Genomic DNA, 12780 nt, shown 5'->3' with positions numbered 1-12780 from the left:
ACAGACAGGAAAAACTATAATAAGAGTAAAATCCTGGAAATATAAATCATATTAGGCAGGGTTTTTGTTTAGTTTGATAACATAGAGCATGAATTCTGCAGCTCCTACTTTAACAGGAGGGATTCTTGTGCAGAGTTGAGTTTCCAATCCGTGCTCAATTAGGGAAGTGTTGACACAAAGACACAACTCACTTTAAATTGCACTAAATTTGTTAAAGGCTACATACAGCCTTTCTTTCCCACACACAAGCACGTGTAGCAACAGTAAAGCATTCATCTGCAGAAATGTGGTCCAGAAACAGGAAAAATGGAGAAGAAAAGCCCGGAGACAGCTTAAGAAGCAGACGTTGTATCAGGAAACATACCACTTTTGGCTGCTTTGCTCTATTTTTTCTTTTTTTTTTAATTTGCTGAACCACATTTTCAGGCTGGGTCATTTGTAAAGTATAAATGCGCAAGAAGGAGTGTTTTGTTCATACTAGCCAGAACATCTGAGTACAATAAAATCCATTTAATATGTAAGCCTATAGCGCAGTAGGCACCTCTGATGTCATGAACCCACAGAAATAAATCTTAGATGCCTGCAGTTTGGGTTTTCTGTCAGCGGCTGTGGATATCTGCTGGTCAGCTCCTTTCAGTTTGTATGATGCTGTCTTTTCCAGATGGTCTGTTTCTGTTTTGTAACAGAAGGAGTGAGCCAACAGAGAACTTCCTTAGAATCTTTGACTGTGAGCGAGTGGCGAAGTCCTCAGAGAAATCCAGCTGGATGTGAGCCAGCAGCAGGAAACCTCTGGAAGAGTGATGACTATATTGTTTCCCACTCCAAGCCCTCATTTACATTAGCTGGTCTGTGCCACATAGAAAAAGGCTTAATGGAGAACCCACTTACTCTGTTTAATAGAGATAAACTTTGATTTCTAAAGAAATCAGTCCAATTTTAATTAAGTATTCTTTAAAAACACCATGGATAGTCAAAGAGCTGTGCATTAAAAATAGGATAGCAATTAAAAGAAATTCACAAAGTCATACAAATAACACTAAATAAACAATAACGGTTGAGAGCAGCTGAATATTGACACAAATATAAGTGAAACAGAAGGACATCTTCCATGTTTTAGGAAAATATTAATTGCATTAAAGAGAAATAATGATCTGCAGTTGTGACTAAACCATGAGGCTGTAAATCACTGAAAGTGGGCCATTAGAATTACTTCCTCCTCCTTCATTTAAAGAGTCGGATGCCTCCTGCTGCGTGTAAAAACCACAGCTAAAACAACACGCAGTTAGGAAATCGAGCGGATGATGTTCTTAAACCCTACAACAACCTCAAATTGATCTAAAGTGCAATATCAAGAAATTCCCAAGGGAATAACATATATCGGTAATTTTAGGATGGATTTGTTTGGGTGTAGAAGGATTCTGCAGATGATTACAGCTTCGAAGCGTTATGTAGCTACTCTAATAGGATTCAATCCCCAAACATCTGGATCCTCTATTTGATAAATCCAGCCACTACCTTACGTCTTGTTGGGACATTGCTCACTTTATATTTCCTGACTTGATTTGATCTAACATGTGAATGGTAAAAATGTCCTTTTGTTTTCTCCAAAGCCTTAAAACACAGCCAAAAGAAGCCTCAGTGGGCTCTTTTTCTCTCATACCGCCTGACTTGCAGCATGTTCATGTGGATTTTTTTAATGACTTAAACACATGACTACCTATGTGAGCTCTAAGGACAAGCAGAGCTCTCCAGAAAATCAAGTGTATTTTTTATAGTAGGAATCTTTATTGATTAACTGCAGATCTTTACCAAACCAGAATCCTTCCACTCTTTCATTTTCCACCAAGTCTTACCATTGATCCCTTTTCTCCAGGTGGTCCGGGAACGCCCATCTGACCTCGATCCCCCTGAAATGCATGGGTTTTATCCTTCAAAGCCAGCTTGGAAAAACATTAAAGGTAAACAGGTTTAAAGATTTTTTTTTCTTCCTTTTTACCTTCTCGCCTGCCAGTCCAGCCTCTCCCACAGGTCCGATGAAACCCACCAAGCCCTGAAACACAGAAATTCAACATTGGATGCATGGATGGAAAGACATTCTTGGATGAATGGCTTGGAAAAAAAACAGAGTCATTCAATACAGGAAGCGGCAATGTCAAGGGTTTCTTACTCTTTCTCCCATGGGTCCAGGTTTTCCTGTAACACCAGGCTCCCCCTGCAGTGATGCATTTGTGTTAGTTGCAAAAGTACTATGACTAATGCAGTGGTTTTATATGTTCTAAAAATAGAATAGAACTGTTGATTAATTTTTTTTTTATTCACCTTAACTCCTTCTGGCCCAACCTTTCCAGGAAATCCTTCTCTTCCCATTCTTCCCTAAAAAAATAAATACATCTCAGAGCAATGAGTTGCAACAAAAGAGCTGACATACATTTAAAATCTAAGTGTGGCATAGAGAGTTGCTCGTGAACAAGTAGGAGCTGCTTCCCATTAGATAACATTAAAAAAAAAGTCTTGTAAAAGTATCAGAATCTCAAAGTTACTCACTTTAAAAAGCAGAGGGATATCTGGGTAATGCTGACAAGACATTTTTGTAGCTTGTAAAAGCCTTTAAATAAAAGGCTGTAATGTTTGTGTAATCCTCAGCGTTATGAGGATTATAACTGACTTTTGCCTCAAATATGTCCAAAGCACTTTGAGATGGATATTTTCAAAAGAAGCATATGCTGTGACAAAAACAGAGTGAAATTTAACACAAGTGGATATTTAGAATACTAAAAAGGAGAGGGTAAAGGGTGCTTGATGTAGAAACCAAGGAGGCCTTGTTACACCTGACCAAACAACAATCTCAGCTCCTACAGGAGTCATTCTCTTGACAGATGACAAAAAAGGGTATGAGAGAGGCCAGAGGATGGAGGAGAAAGAAATAGAGTAAATAGAAAAAGCAAGGTTAAAGAGGAAGAACCACAAGTGGCATTTTGGACAATAAATGTTAGTTTGAAAACAGCAGTTATATTCTATTTTATCTGTTACTTAATGAAAGGGTTCTCTACCATTTTTTAGCACTTGATGCCAGCTAAATATCTTGTTATTCAAATTCTTTGCATGTTAATGTCTGTTATCTCCCCCTGGTGGTGGAGACCGTAAACTGCAGGCTGTAAATCTTCGCGTAGACAGAAAAAATATGCTAAAAGAATAGATTTAACAGCCTTGGGACAACCAAACTCTTTTATTTGTGTGTTTTCCTTAACAAAAACCAAGACAAATCCATAAAAATGCTGCACTTTATGGCCCCATTCAGCAAAAACACTGTGGGATGCATAAATCCTGTTTGGCTATGAAATTACCATTGGTAGGAAACAGACGTCTAATAATAAAAGCAGGAAATTTGTAGTTATGTCAGATTTTACATAATTTTCTTTTCTTTTCATGATTGTCTGTCATCTGATGTGAGGTAAGACTGTACTTTAGGGACAGAAAGACCACACAGAGACTTTAAACATCTAAAGTGACTGCTCAAGTTGCAATCCATTATAAAAAAAAAGATCTAATTTGACAAGACAAAATTATTATGATGTACAAAATACATTTGTCTTATTTGTTTTAAAAACACAAAAATGTTTGCAGCCTCAAAATTTTCTTTTCAACCAATCCAAAACTTCAATAAATAGTTGAAATGAAGACCATGACCAATTCAAAGGTCTACAAACCACCAATAACCTCATGTATTTTCCTCAGCAACATGGATCACCTGTAATTCTTCATCTTCAGATAAAATCTCACCTCTAGCCCTGGTGGTCCTGCTGGCCCAATTGGACCCTCATCTCCCTGGAAACAAATGATATTGGTCTAAACATAATTTATCTCTTTGGTAAGACAAAACGCCCCAGGTTCACGGGGAAATGGTGAAAATTGAAGCCATACTAATGTGTTGTGATGTGTGGTTGTCTAACCTCCAAGCCAGGGATCCCTCGTGGCCCTGGTAAACCTCTGTCTCCTGGTTTTCCCTTGATCGGTGAAAGGAACCAAAGTCAATACCAAAAAATACTCAACTCTTTAGCTGGAAAAACTTGTGACAAAAGCAGTTTAGTTTGCCATTTAAGATTAACTGCTGCACAGATAATGGAAGTTTGGGAGATAATGGACATTGATGGTCTCCAAAGAACAAATCCCATCATTCCCACTGGATGTATATGGGAACTGGACTGAGTGACTCCTCCCCCCTCGCGTTCTAAACAAGAAGGACCCATTGGCTCCAAGAAACCAAAATCCCATAGACTTTTAGTAAGAAATTAGCAGCTTTTAGTTAGTTATTGTATTTGTCAGAACAGCCATTCTTTCTCTGCTACCTTCCATGTTCCCGCTAATCCTAATTTTTTTTTTACATTATTTCTGTAGTGCAAGTTATTCAAGTTATAAATATATATATCAATCAGATTCCTCAATAAAAGTATGTGGTCTCATGTCGAACGTTCGAAATGTTTGACAGATTCGACCAAGCCCGCCTTGAAATGATAGGGGTGTGGACTACCAACAAGCTCACTCCTGATTGGTGAGAGTAGTTGCTATAGAAACCATGACTAAGACCAACACAGACCATTTACAACTTAGAGACAATTTTGGTTCCAACGTAGCAACGTCTGCTCCATGACAAAATGGCAACTAAATTGACTTCATTTCGTTGGAGAACTCACACTCAGTCTAGTACTCATAAACATTCAATAGTTAGCATTTAGCTCATAGCCCTGTTGTCATGTTTATGTTCTAAAAAGGCCTTACTCCTTAAAATGTTGCTTACCTTTGGTCCTTCAAGGCCGTTCTCTCCTGGTGGTCCCATGTCACCAGGGAAACCCTGTTATGTTCAATGAAACAAAGGTTTTCAATGGATTTTGTGTTGTAAAGTGTGAGCTACTGGAAGCCACACTAAAATACAAACCTCAGGACCTGGAGGTCCCTGTGTGCCATCTGGTCCTTTATCTCCTTCTTTTCCCTGTTTTGAAAAGAAAAACCCAAATAATAAAAAAAAAGATTGAAAGAAAAAACTGATTTATTTATTTTGTTTATAAAAAGAAAAGAACCGAGGCAGCTGAGTTACATTTTGACCCCAAACTTGTGCACCAAAGTAATACACCCATAGTTGCACGTGTTTAAAATGATTGGCGCCAGAGTAGAGTGGTCAACCTATGATCAGAATATCACAGGTTTGGTTCCGGCCTTGCCCGCCCATGTCGAAATGTCCTTGGGTAAGACACTTGACCCCACATTACTCCTGGTGGTTACAGGTTGGCGCCAGTGTTAGACAGCAGAGCCGCCATCCGTGTAGGAAATATGTGCATGTATGGGTAAATGGGAGTGTGACGTAAAGCGTTTTGGGCCTTGAAGCAAGGTACAAAAGTGCTATATTCCGTAAGTATATACCATTTACTATATTTTCTTTATGTATTAACAGCCAGCACTAGAAGTCCCCATACCCTTACTTTCTTTTAATCTTAACACAATAAAAATATCTACAAATTTCCTGATTGTGTGCACAGTTTTAAAAATCCATCTTTGGTGACCCAAAAGAGTTTCTTTGCAATGTTGAGATAATGTAACAGTCAACAACCTCAGTTTATTAAAAACATTTGAGCAGGACACCACCAGGAGTGGATTGACCAGAGCTGGTTAGGTTACTTAAATACAGACGGTTCAATACAACACACTCACCTGTGGCCCTGGTTTCCCACGAACGCCTATTAATCCTGGAGGTCCTTGGATACCCTATCCATTAAGAAAATACAAATCTAAACAGAAACTTTAAAAGACAATGGCCAAAAACAAGCCAGACTTCTTTTTTCTCTAGGAAAAATAAATTTTCTCTTTAGACTCATTTTTTAATGTATAACAGGTTAGGTTCTAGGTTCAACAAATGTCAGAATTGACATTTGGAATTTTTCTTGAGATAAACAACAGACATCTGGCTTAAAAATACAGCAGTGTAACATAGTGTATTTGAGTACTTGAGGCAGTGAGCAAGGAAGTGGTTGATGAAATTAGAGATTTGGGAGTTAGGTGATGCTTGATCGTGATGTTCAGTTGTGCAGAGGAGATGATTTACCTTATCTCCTTTGAAGCCAATCTCCCCTTGCTCTCCAGGAATCCCAATTTCTCCCTGGGTGAGAGAAAATGGTCCGATTGCACGCAGGAAGATGAATGAGATTTGGATGGAAAGAAGGAAAAATGGAAGAACATTAGGGCGGACAGTAACATTCTACACTGCCAGTCATATTTAGTCTTTGCAACAGACAATAATAATTAACAGTTTGTACATCATGAGCCTTGACACAATGAGTTTGGTTTCATTGTATGAGCCAAGTTTTTCATGTGGTGTTCATCTGTCTTCCAAAACGGCACTCAAATGCACTCCCTCTATTTAAATACACCACATGCTTTACTGCATTCAGCTAATAGGTACTTTAACAATTTAGTAATTTTGGCATTGTGGACAATTCGATTTACCCGTCTGCTAGGTTTAAAGTTCGCCTTTCTTTTAGCTCAGCTGCATGGATGGATGAACTTTACCTGGTTTAAAACTAACTTAATAGATTCAGCATTATATTAAATGGGTGAATAAATGCTCAGCCAAATAGAACAGATTGACATGGGGGGTGCCTCAAGGCTCTATTCTGGATCCCATCCTTTTATACAAGATTTTACTTGGCTACCTGAGGATTCACAAAAATATATATATATATATATATATATATATTTATGCTGATGACACAACTCTATGAAGCTACATTTATCATTTACCAGGTTTGTTGTTACTGTTTGTTTTTAGTTTTAAACAACACCAAAATTCTTTACTTTACAGAAAGTCTGTCAAAAGTTATATACGTACGATTTGGATAGATAGATGAATGGATGGATTATATTCAAGCAAAAGCACTAAATAATCAAACGTGTTTGAAGATCTAGTAGTTTCCTATTCATGTGTTTTATATAACTTTGTAAAGCATTTTGGGTGGTCATTAGTAAGACTTTCAATGAATTCCATGAAATCACCAGATGAGGGTTGAAAACTTCTCTATCATGAGATGAAACAGCCACCAGAAGTGTCTATCACTAAATGTGAAACCTAATAATGCAGTAACAGGCTCAAAGACTAAAAAGACAAAAAAAGAGTAGGATGCAAAGCGGTACATGTCCATCACATGCAGGTGAAAACACAGGCCAATAACAGGAATATTCAGATCACCTTATCACCTTTCAGTCCTGGTTCTCCTGCATTTCCTGGAACCCCCTGTAACAGGCACCAATGAACGTGTTAAAAAGTACAACCTGAACTTTCACTTAATGATAACTCATTAATGTTGTGTCCACGTTAGCTTTTCATGACTGGCATAAACAATTTCTAGGTCTGGAAACTCTGAATATGCAAAAAAACAAACAAACAAGCAAAAAAACAAACAAACAAACAAACAAACACAATTACAAGGCATTTCAATGAAGATAATAAAAGATAAGGCTTTTGAGGGAACAGTTTCCATCTGTGTGTTTATGGGATTACTTTCAGTCCAGCTGGTCCAGGAAGGCCCATTTCTCCTACAGGTCCCATATCACCCTAAGGCCAGAAAGAAGGATTAGGAACTTTTGATGATAAACTATATTCAAGCAAATACTGACAGAAAAACACAAATAAAACATAGCATATGTGCACTCCATAAAATCTGGGTTTATTGCATAAAAATCAGAAAAAGTGTCACCAAATCAATGCAAGCTGAATCAAAACAGATCTTCAACAACTAAAAACAACTTTATCAGCTCTTTTGTTCTTTTGTGTCCTGTATTGTGTAAATGAATGGTTGTCTAGACATTTCCCCATTTGGCAGTTTCCTGCTGTGACCAGCTTTCATTTAGGCTTTTATAGCCCTGAATCCCCCTGGGAAGGATGTTTGTCTCCCCAAATATTGGAGTGTTGCTGGTATAGATCATACTGGCAATTAAAGATGGGTGTAAAGGACATGGAACACAACACAGAGCTGTAATCAAGCGGTCCTGCGATTACAGGCCTACTGCCACCACCCGTGGCCTAGAATAGACCAAGAGGAGCAGCAGTGATGGCCGCAGGCGGAATGCGACAAGAGAAACCAGTGACACATTATCATCAGACACAATTATGCGGCTGTCAGGGTGGGCAATAAGTGCAGGCTAAGGTGCTGGGTGGGCAGGGGGCAGTTCTTGACTGTAAATAGTTAATGGGTAAGGAGGACAATAATATTCATTGTAGTGTTTCAGAAGGATCTATGCCAATTCAAAGGATTTCCATTGAAAGAATAGCTTGTTGAAACTGACAAAAACACATTGAACCAATAAATTACTACTCACAATAAGTCCAGGAACTCCATTTGGACCTAAGGGTCCCATGTCTCCCTAGCCAGAGAGGAGGGAAAAGATGACGTGAGATGAGGGGAGCAGGAAAAGCGGAAGGTTTTGTGGGTTGCTGGCTCTTTTTTTTAAAACAAACATGCTCTAAAAAGTGGCTCAGTGTTCACTGAATCTTATGAGAAGGGGCTATGTGCATGCATGGGTGTGTGCCTGGGGTAAAGGTGGCGGGGGATGTGGACCCATCATCACACCATGGCTTGTTCAAAAATGCTGGTTTATTCCATCTCCGTAACTAAAGGCACTGGTAAGGTTTCAAAAGAATTGGGGGAAATTAAGGTAATTAATAATCATATTAATGATGACAATGTTTTTTATTTGTATCACTGGAAAAATACTGAAATAAAATGACAAAACAGAACAAAGGACAACTTGGACTTTCTTACATCATGGATGACACTTATCAGAGAACTAATAGTGGCGTGGAACTGAATCCACAGTGGTAGAGTGTCCGCCCTGTGACTGGAAGGTCGTGAGTTCAAATCTAGGCAGAGTCTTACCAAAGACTCTAAAAATGGGACCCAATGCCTCCCTGCTTGACATTCAGCATTAAGGGGTTGGATTGGGGGGTTAAGCCACCAAATGGTTCCCGAGTGCGGCTGTGTCTGCAGCTCACCGCTCCCCCAGGGTATGGGTGATGGGTCAAATGCGGAGAACAAATTTCGCACACCTAGGTGTGTGACAGATAATGGGACTTAGTCTGAGGCTGGACACTTTTCTAATAAACCAAAGAGCTATACCTTAAACCAGAAAATAAAAAACAAAAAACAAAATTTCGTATTTACTTTTCTTTAGATGCCATAGTCCTAGCACTCTACTGTAGAGTATCAAAACAAAGATTTAATGCCTGAAGGATAAAACATTTTTACTTCCAGATCATTAAGAAGCAAACCTCACAAGTTATAAACAGGTGTGGGTAAAATATTTTTTTTTCCTTTTTTTTCCATTCAAGAAATCATTAAAACAACTTTTATTTAAGGTTATGAAGAAAAGACAGTGGCTAACATGTTTGTTTGTTATATATAAATATTTTTTTCAAATAATGGCGTTTTTTTTACTTGTAAATTAATGGTTAACATCTTAAAATGTTGATAATTTCTGCCCAAATCTTTTGATGTCTTTAACATGAAATGCAAATTGCTAGAGAGCCTGTTTTCTAAAATTTTATGGCAACTAATACTCTAAATGACAAGTCCGAACATCACTTAGCATTTTTTGGAAATGAGAACAGTATGTGAGGTGAGGTAGGTATATAGAAAAGGGTTTGAAAAAGGCTGGATTTGGTGATGATGTCTGCTGAATACTGGAAGTTTCTTCTACTTTTAAACAGTTCACAAAAAAAATGTAATTTAATTGTTTAGCAAAATTTTGTCCAAAGTAGGTCCTAAAAAAACTGAAAAAAGGGGTAAACTGCAGAATGGCTCCATGATTTAAACACCAGTGCTGCTAAAATACCAGGGGGGGTTGTGTGGGAGTTAACCACTGCTTTAAGTTTGTGTGCATGTTGTCTGGTTATGTATTTAAGTGTGTAAGTAACTGAGTGTGTGACTTACTGGCTCTCCATCTGCTCCAGGTGGGCCTCTTTCTCCTGACTCCCCTGGAAAGCCCTGAGAACAAATACAAATTTTATGATTGGCTGTGTACCAATATCCGTTTCTGCTTCAATATTCTTGTTTTTGGCCACAGGGGGGCGACAGAAATTAATTTAACCTGTAAACTTGCAATATTCAAACAAATATTATAGTTCTAAAACTGCAACATACAAACTCCCTCTGTCTGTCTTTTATTTATTTCAGAAAATAAATAACTATGTTTTTTGTTTTATAGCACAGTCTGAAAAGATTTGCTCACAACATAAATTGGCAGAAAAAAGTCGATCCAAAATGTTGAGTTGTATCATTAAAATTGTACATCTTATTGGTATTTTAATCAATATTTTGGTCTGATGTTTTTCAAATTCCTTGTTTAAACATGTTGAGACAAACTTTATAATTAAAATTAATCAAAGAAAATATATTATTTAAAGTGATATTTTTTTATCTTGTGGGCATGAGACAAAAAAGAACTACACACAAAATAAATAATCATAATTGTTTGTGCTGCTCAAAACAATTTGCTTTTACAAAGATAAATGGTTAATAAGTGACCTGCACAGATTAAAAAAAATGTTTTGTTTTGGGCACACACAAAATAACAAAAAATTATTTACCTTCTGACACAAAGAAAAGGCTCCATAGATCCTAAGCATAAATAGTGCAGCATACATTCTTTTAAAAGCAATCAGGTAAGGGTTACTGTCAGTCATGTGATGTTTACTGATTGATCAGTAGATTCGGAATAAAATAAAATAAAATAATACCTTTAGCTGAGAGAGAAGGTTGTTTTATATTTATTTTTTTATGGTTTTAACAATTTCAAAACTTTGTAATTGTGTAACCTGTTTTTTGAAGGGCTGATGCACTTTTGATCAAGCGACATATTCTATGGTTTCCTGTTTCAAATGATGATTTTTACGTTATTTTTATTGTTTATTTAGAAGTAAAATTGATCACATCAAGCTATTATTTAATGTATGAATGTTACACTGACCAAAGAGCACATTTTAGCATTCCATTGTACCAGTGACAATGACAAATATAGTGCTATTTAATAGTTACTACAGCTGCAAGATTGCTGAGTTTTGGAATATTTTGGCTCAAATTATTTTTCGCATGTAATATATGTAGAAAGAATAATGTAGTAATTTAGAATTTTATTGAATGAACGACTTTATATCCTGAAGCAAAAGTAAGCAAGACTAAATGTAACAAGTCATTATGCGGCCTGGCTGTTTAAACGGCAGGTGTTTCAATGGTAAAACAGAAATCATATTAATTTCAGAAAGTCAGATACAATCTTGTACGTAAACTAGTTAAAATATACTTATAAATAGCAGGAATTGTAGTTTTATCACAAACACTTGTTCTGTTTGCTGTAATGCGCAGGCAGCCAACTTTTCTGGGTACTCTCTGAAAAAGCAACAAGCGAGCCCACAAGCCAAATAATTATTCTGCCCATTTAGCAGTAAATGGGAAACTAATCTGAAGTATTCTAACAGCTGGTGGCTCGGGAGAGAAACCACAACTGCAAAAAGTACCCAAGCCAAGCTAGTTTAAACTGAGGCCATTTAGGAGCAGTCACAGTGGGCAGCTCTGCTATTCTGGTTTCAATGCATTGTTTGAAAACACAAATTACAGCTGTGTCAAGAAAGGAACAGAGATGATTCAGATAAGCAGCATGTATATTTATTTTAAGACCTAAATTAGATATAAATGTAAGCATTTGTTTTATTTTTTTATAATTCAAGAATTCCTTTTTGCCACTAACATTCTGCAATCTTAGAGTACACTGTAATAGTAAAGTGAAATATCCAACTTTTTTTTTTCTTCCTCATACCTAATTCTTAGTTTATAATCCACAAATCAAAGGCAGGGTCAGTGGTTCGCATGGTCTGACTTTAGCTCCACAGAACAAGCACAAGTGCCACAGAAATCAACGAACCGTGACCCAAAAGTTGAATCATACAGCTGTTCTGCTCTGGAATACAGCAAGGACAAATGTGGGAAAAGCCGCTTTGCCAAGAGGAGAGTCATACGGGTCTAAAGTGGATCATGTAAAATGTATTTACATTAAGGCAGAAAGTCCTGTTTTTCAGCATTAACTTCATATGCTATATGGATAAAACAACTGCCAAACAACAAAAAAATACAGATATATCTGAAAAGTGGGGGGAAAAAATCAAATAAAACGAAGAAGTGCTGGCAGAGTACTTTGGAAACTTGTTAAGCTCTCCACTGTTCCAGGCATAACTTTCCCTCTTTGGTAAATGACAGAGTGTGTGTCTGTGTGCTTCCTAGACAAAGTACAAGTGCTACGGTTATAGTCATGAAATGTCTGGCTCACGTTCATGCAAATCTCCTGTTCTTTCTCCGCCATCATGGTGGGGAGGCAACATCCTGATAAGTGTCATTGCTCTCCACTTTCCACGCAGTAGCATAAGGCAGCAGATCTCAATGGAGTCAAACCTCCATAACCTGTGCAAGCTTTTAACTTCAAAGCTGCTCAGTATCAAAATGCATACATTGAGTTCTGCATGTGCAAACACAGCCTTCTGCTTTGGAAAGTAGAGTTTTTGCAGATATATATCATCCAGAATCTGCTGTGGGAGAGGAGACAATAAAATTTGATGACAGTGCTACCATCTGACTACTTTCTGATTTATACGATCTGTGAAACAACCGAAAAAAAGTTTGTTTTTCATGCAAAAATATGTTGGCTCACAGCCCCCGAGTACAATCTCTCCTCTGTGAGACATCACAT

At 37.5% G+C, this 12780-nt stretch overlaps 1 protein-coding gene across 1 annotated transcript in view; it reads right to left on the bottom strand.

Moving 5' to 3' along the window:
• LOC101159452 (uncharacterized) overlaps window positions 1-12780 on the bottom strand; it is a 66367-nt gene that overhangs the window by 15780 nt on the left and 37807 nt on the right. Inside the window, exons 13-26 of the mRNA XM_004074688.5 lie at window positions 9975-10028; window positions 8365-8409; window positions 7547-7600; window positions 7235-7279; window positions 6095-6148; window positions 5704-5757; window positions 4934-4987; window positions 4796-4849; window positions 3951-4004; window positions 3781-3825; window positions 2320-2373; window positions 2168-2212; window positions 1997-2050; window positions 1854-1907 (exon numbers count right to left, since the gene is read on the bottom strand). Coding sequence (XP_004074736.1) covers window positions 1854-1907; window positions 1997-2050; window positions 2168-2212; window positions 2320-2373; window positions 3781-3825; window positions 3951-4004; window positions 4796-4849; window positions 4934-4987; window positions 5704-5757; window positions 6095-6148; window positions 7235-7279; window positions 7547-7600; window positions 8365-8409; window positions 9975-10028 — 720 coding nt within the window. The remainder of the gene's footprint in view (window positions 1-1853; window positions 1908-1996; window positions 2051-2167; window positions 2213-2319; window positions 2374-3780; window positions 3826-3950; window positions 4005-4795; window positions 4850-4933; window positions 4988-5703; window positions 5758-6094; window positions 6149-7234; window positions 7280-7546; window positions 7601-8364; window positions 8410-9974; window positions 10029-12780) is intronic.

The sequence above is a fragment of the Oryzias latipes genome, chromosome 12 (assembly GCF_053564925.1).
Source record: "Oryzias latipes strain Hd-rR chromosome 12, Olatipes_Hd-rR_3.1".
Taxonomy (NCBI): Eukaryota; Metazoa; Chordata; class Actinopteri; order Beloniformes; family Adrianichthyidae; genus Oryzias; species Oryzias latipes.
The sequence above is the reverse complement of the archived record's forward strand: the minus strand, read 5'-3'. Positions and strand labels throughout refer to the sequence as shown.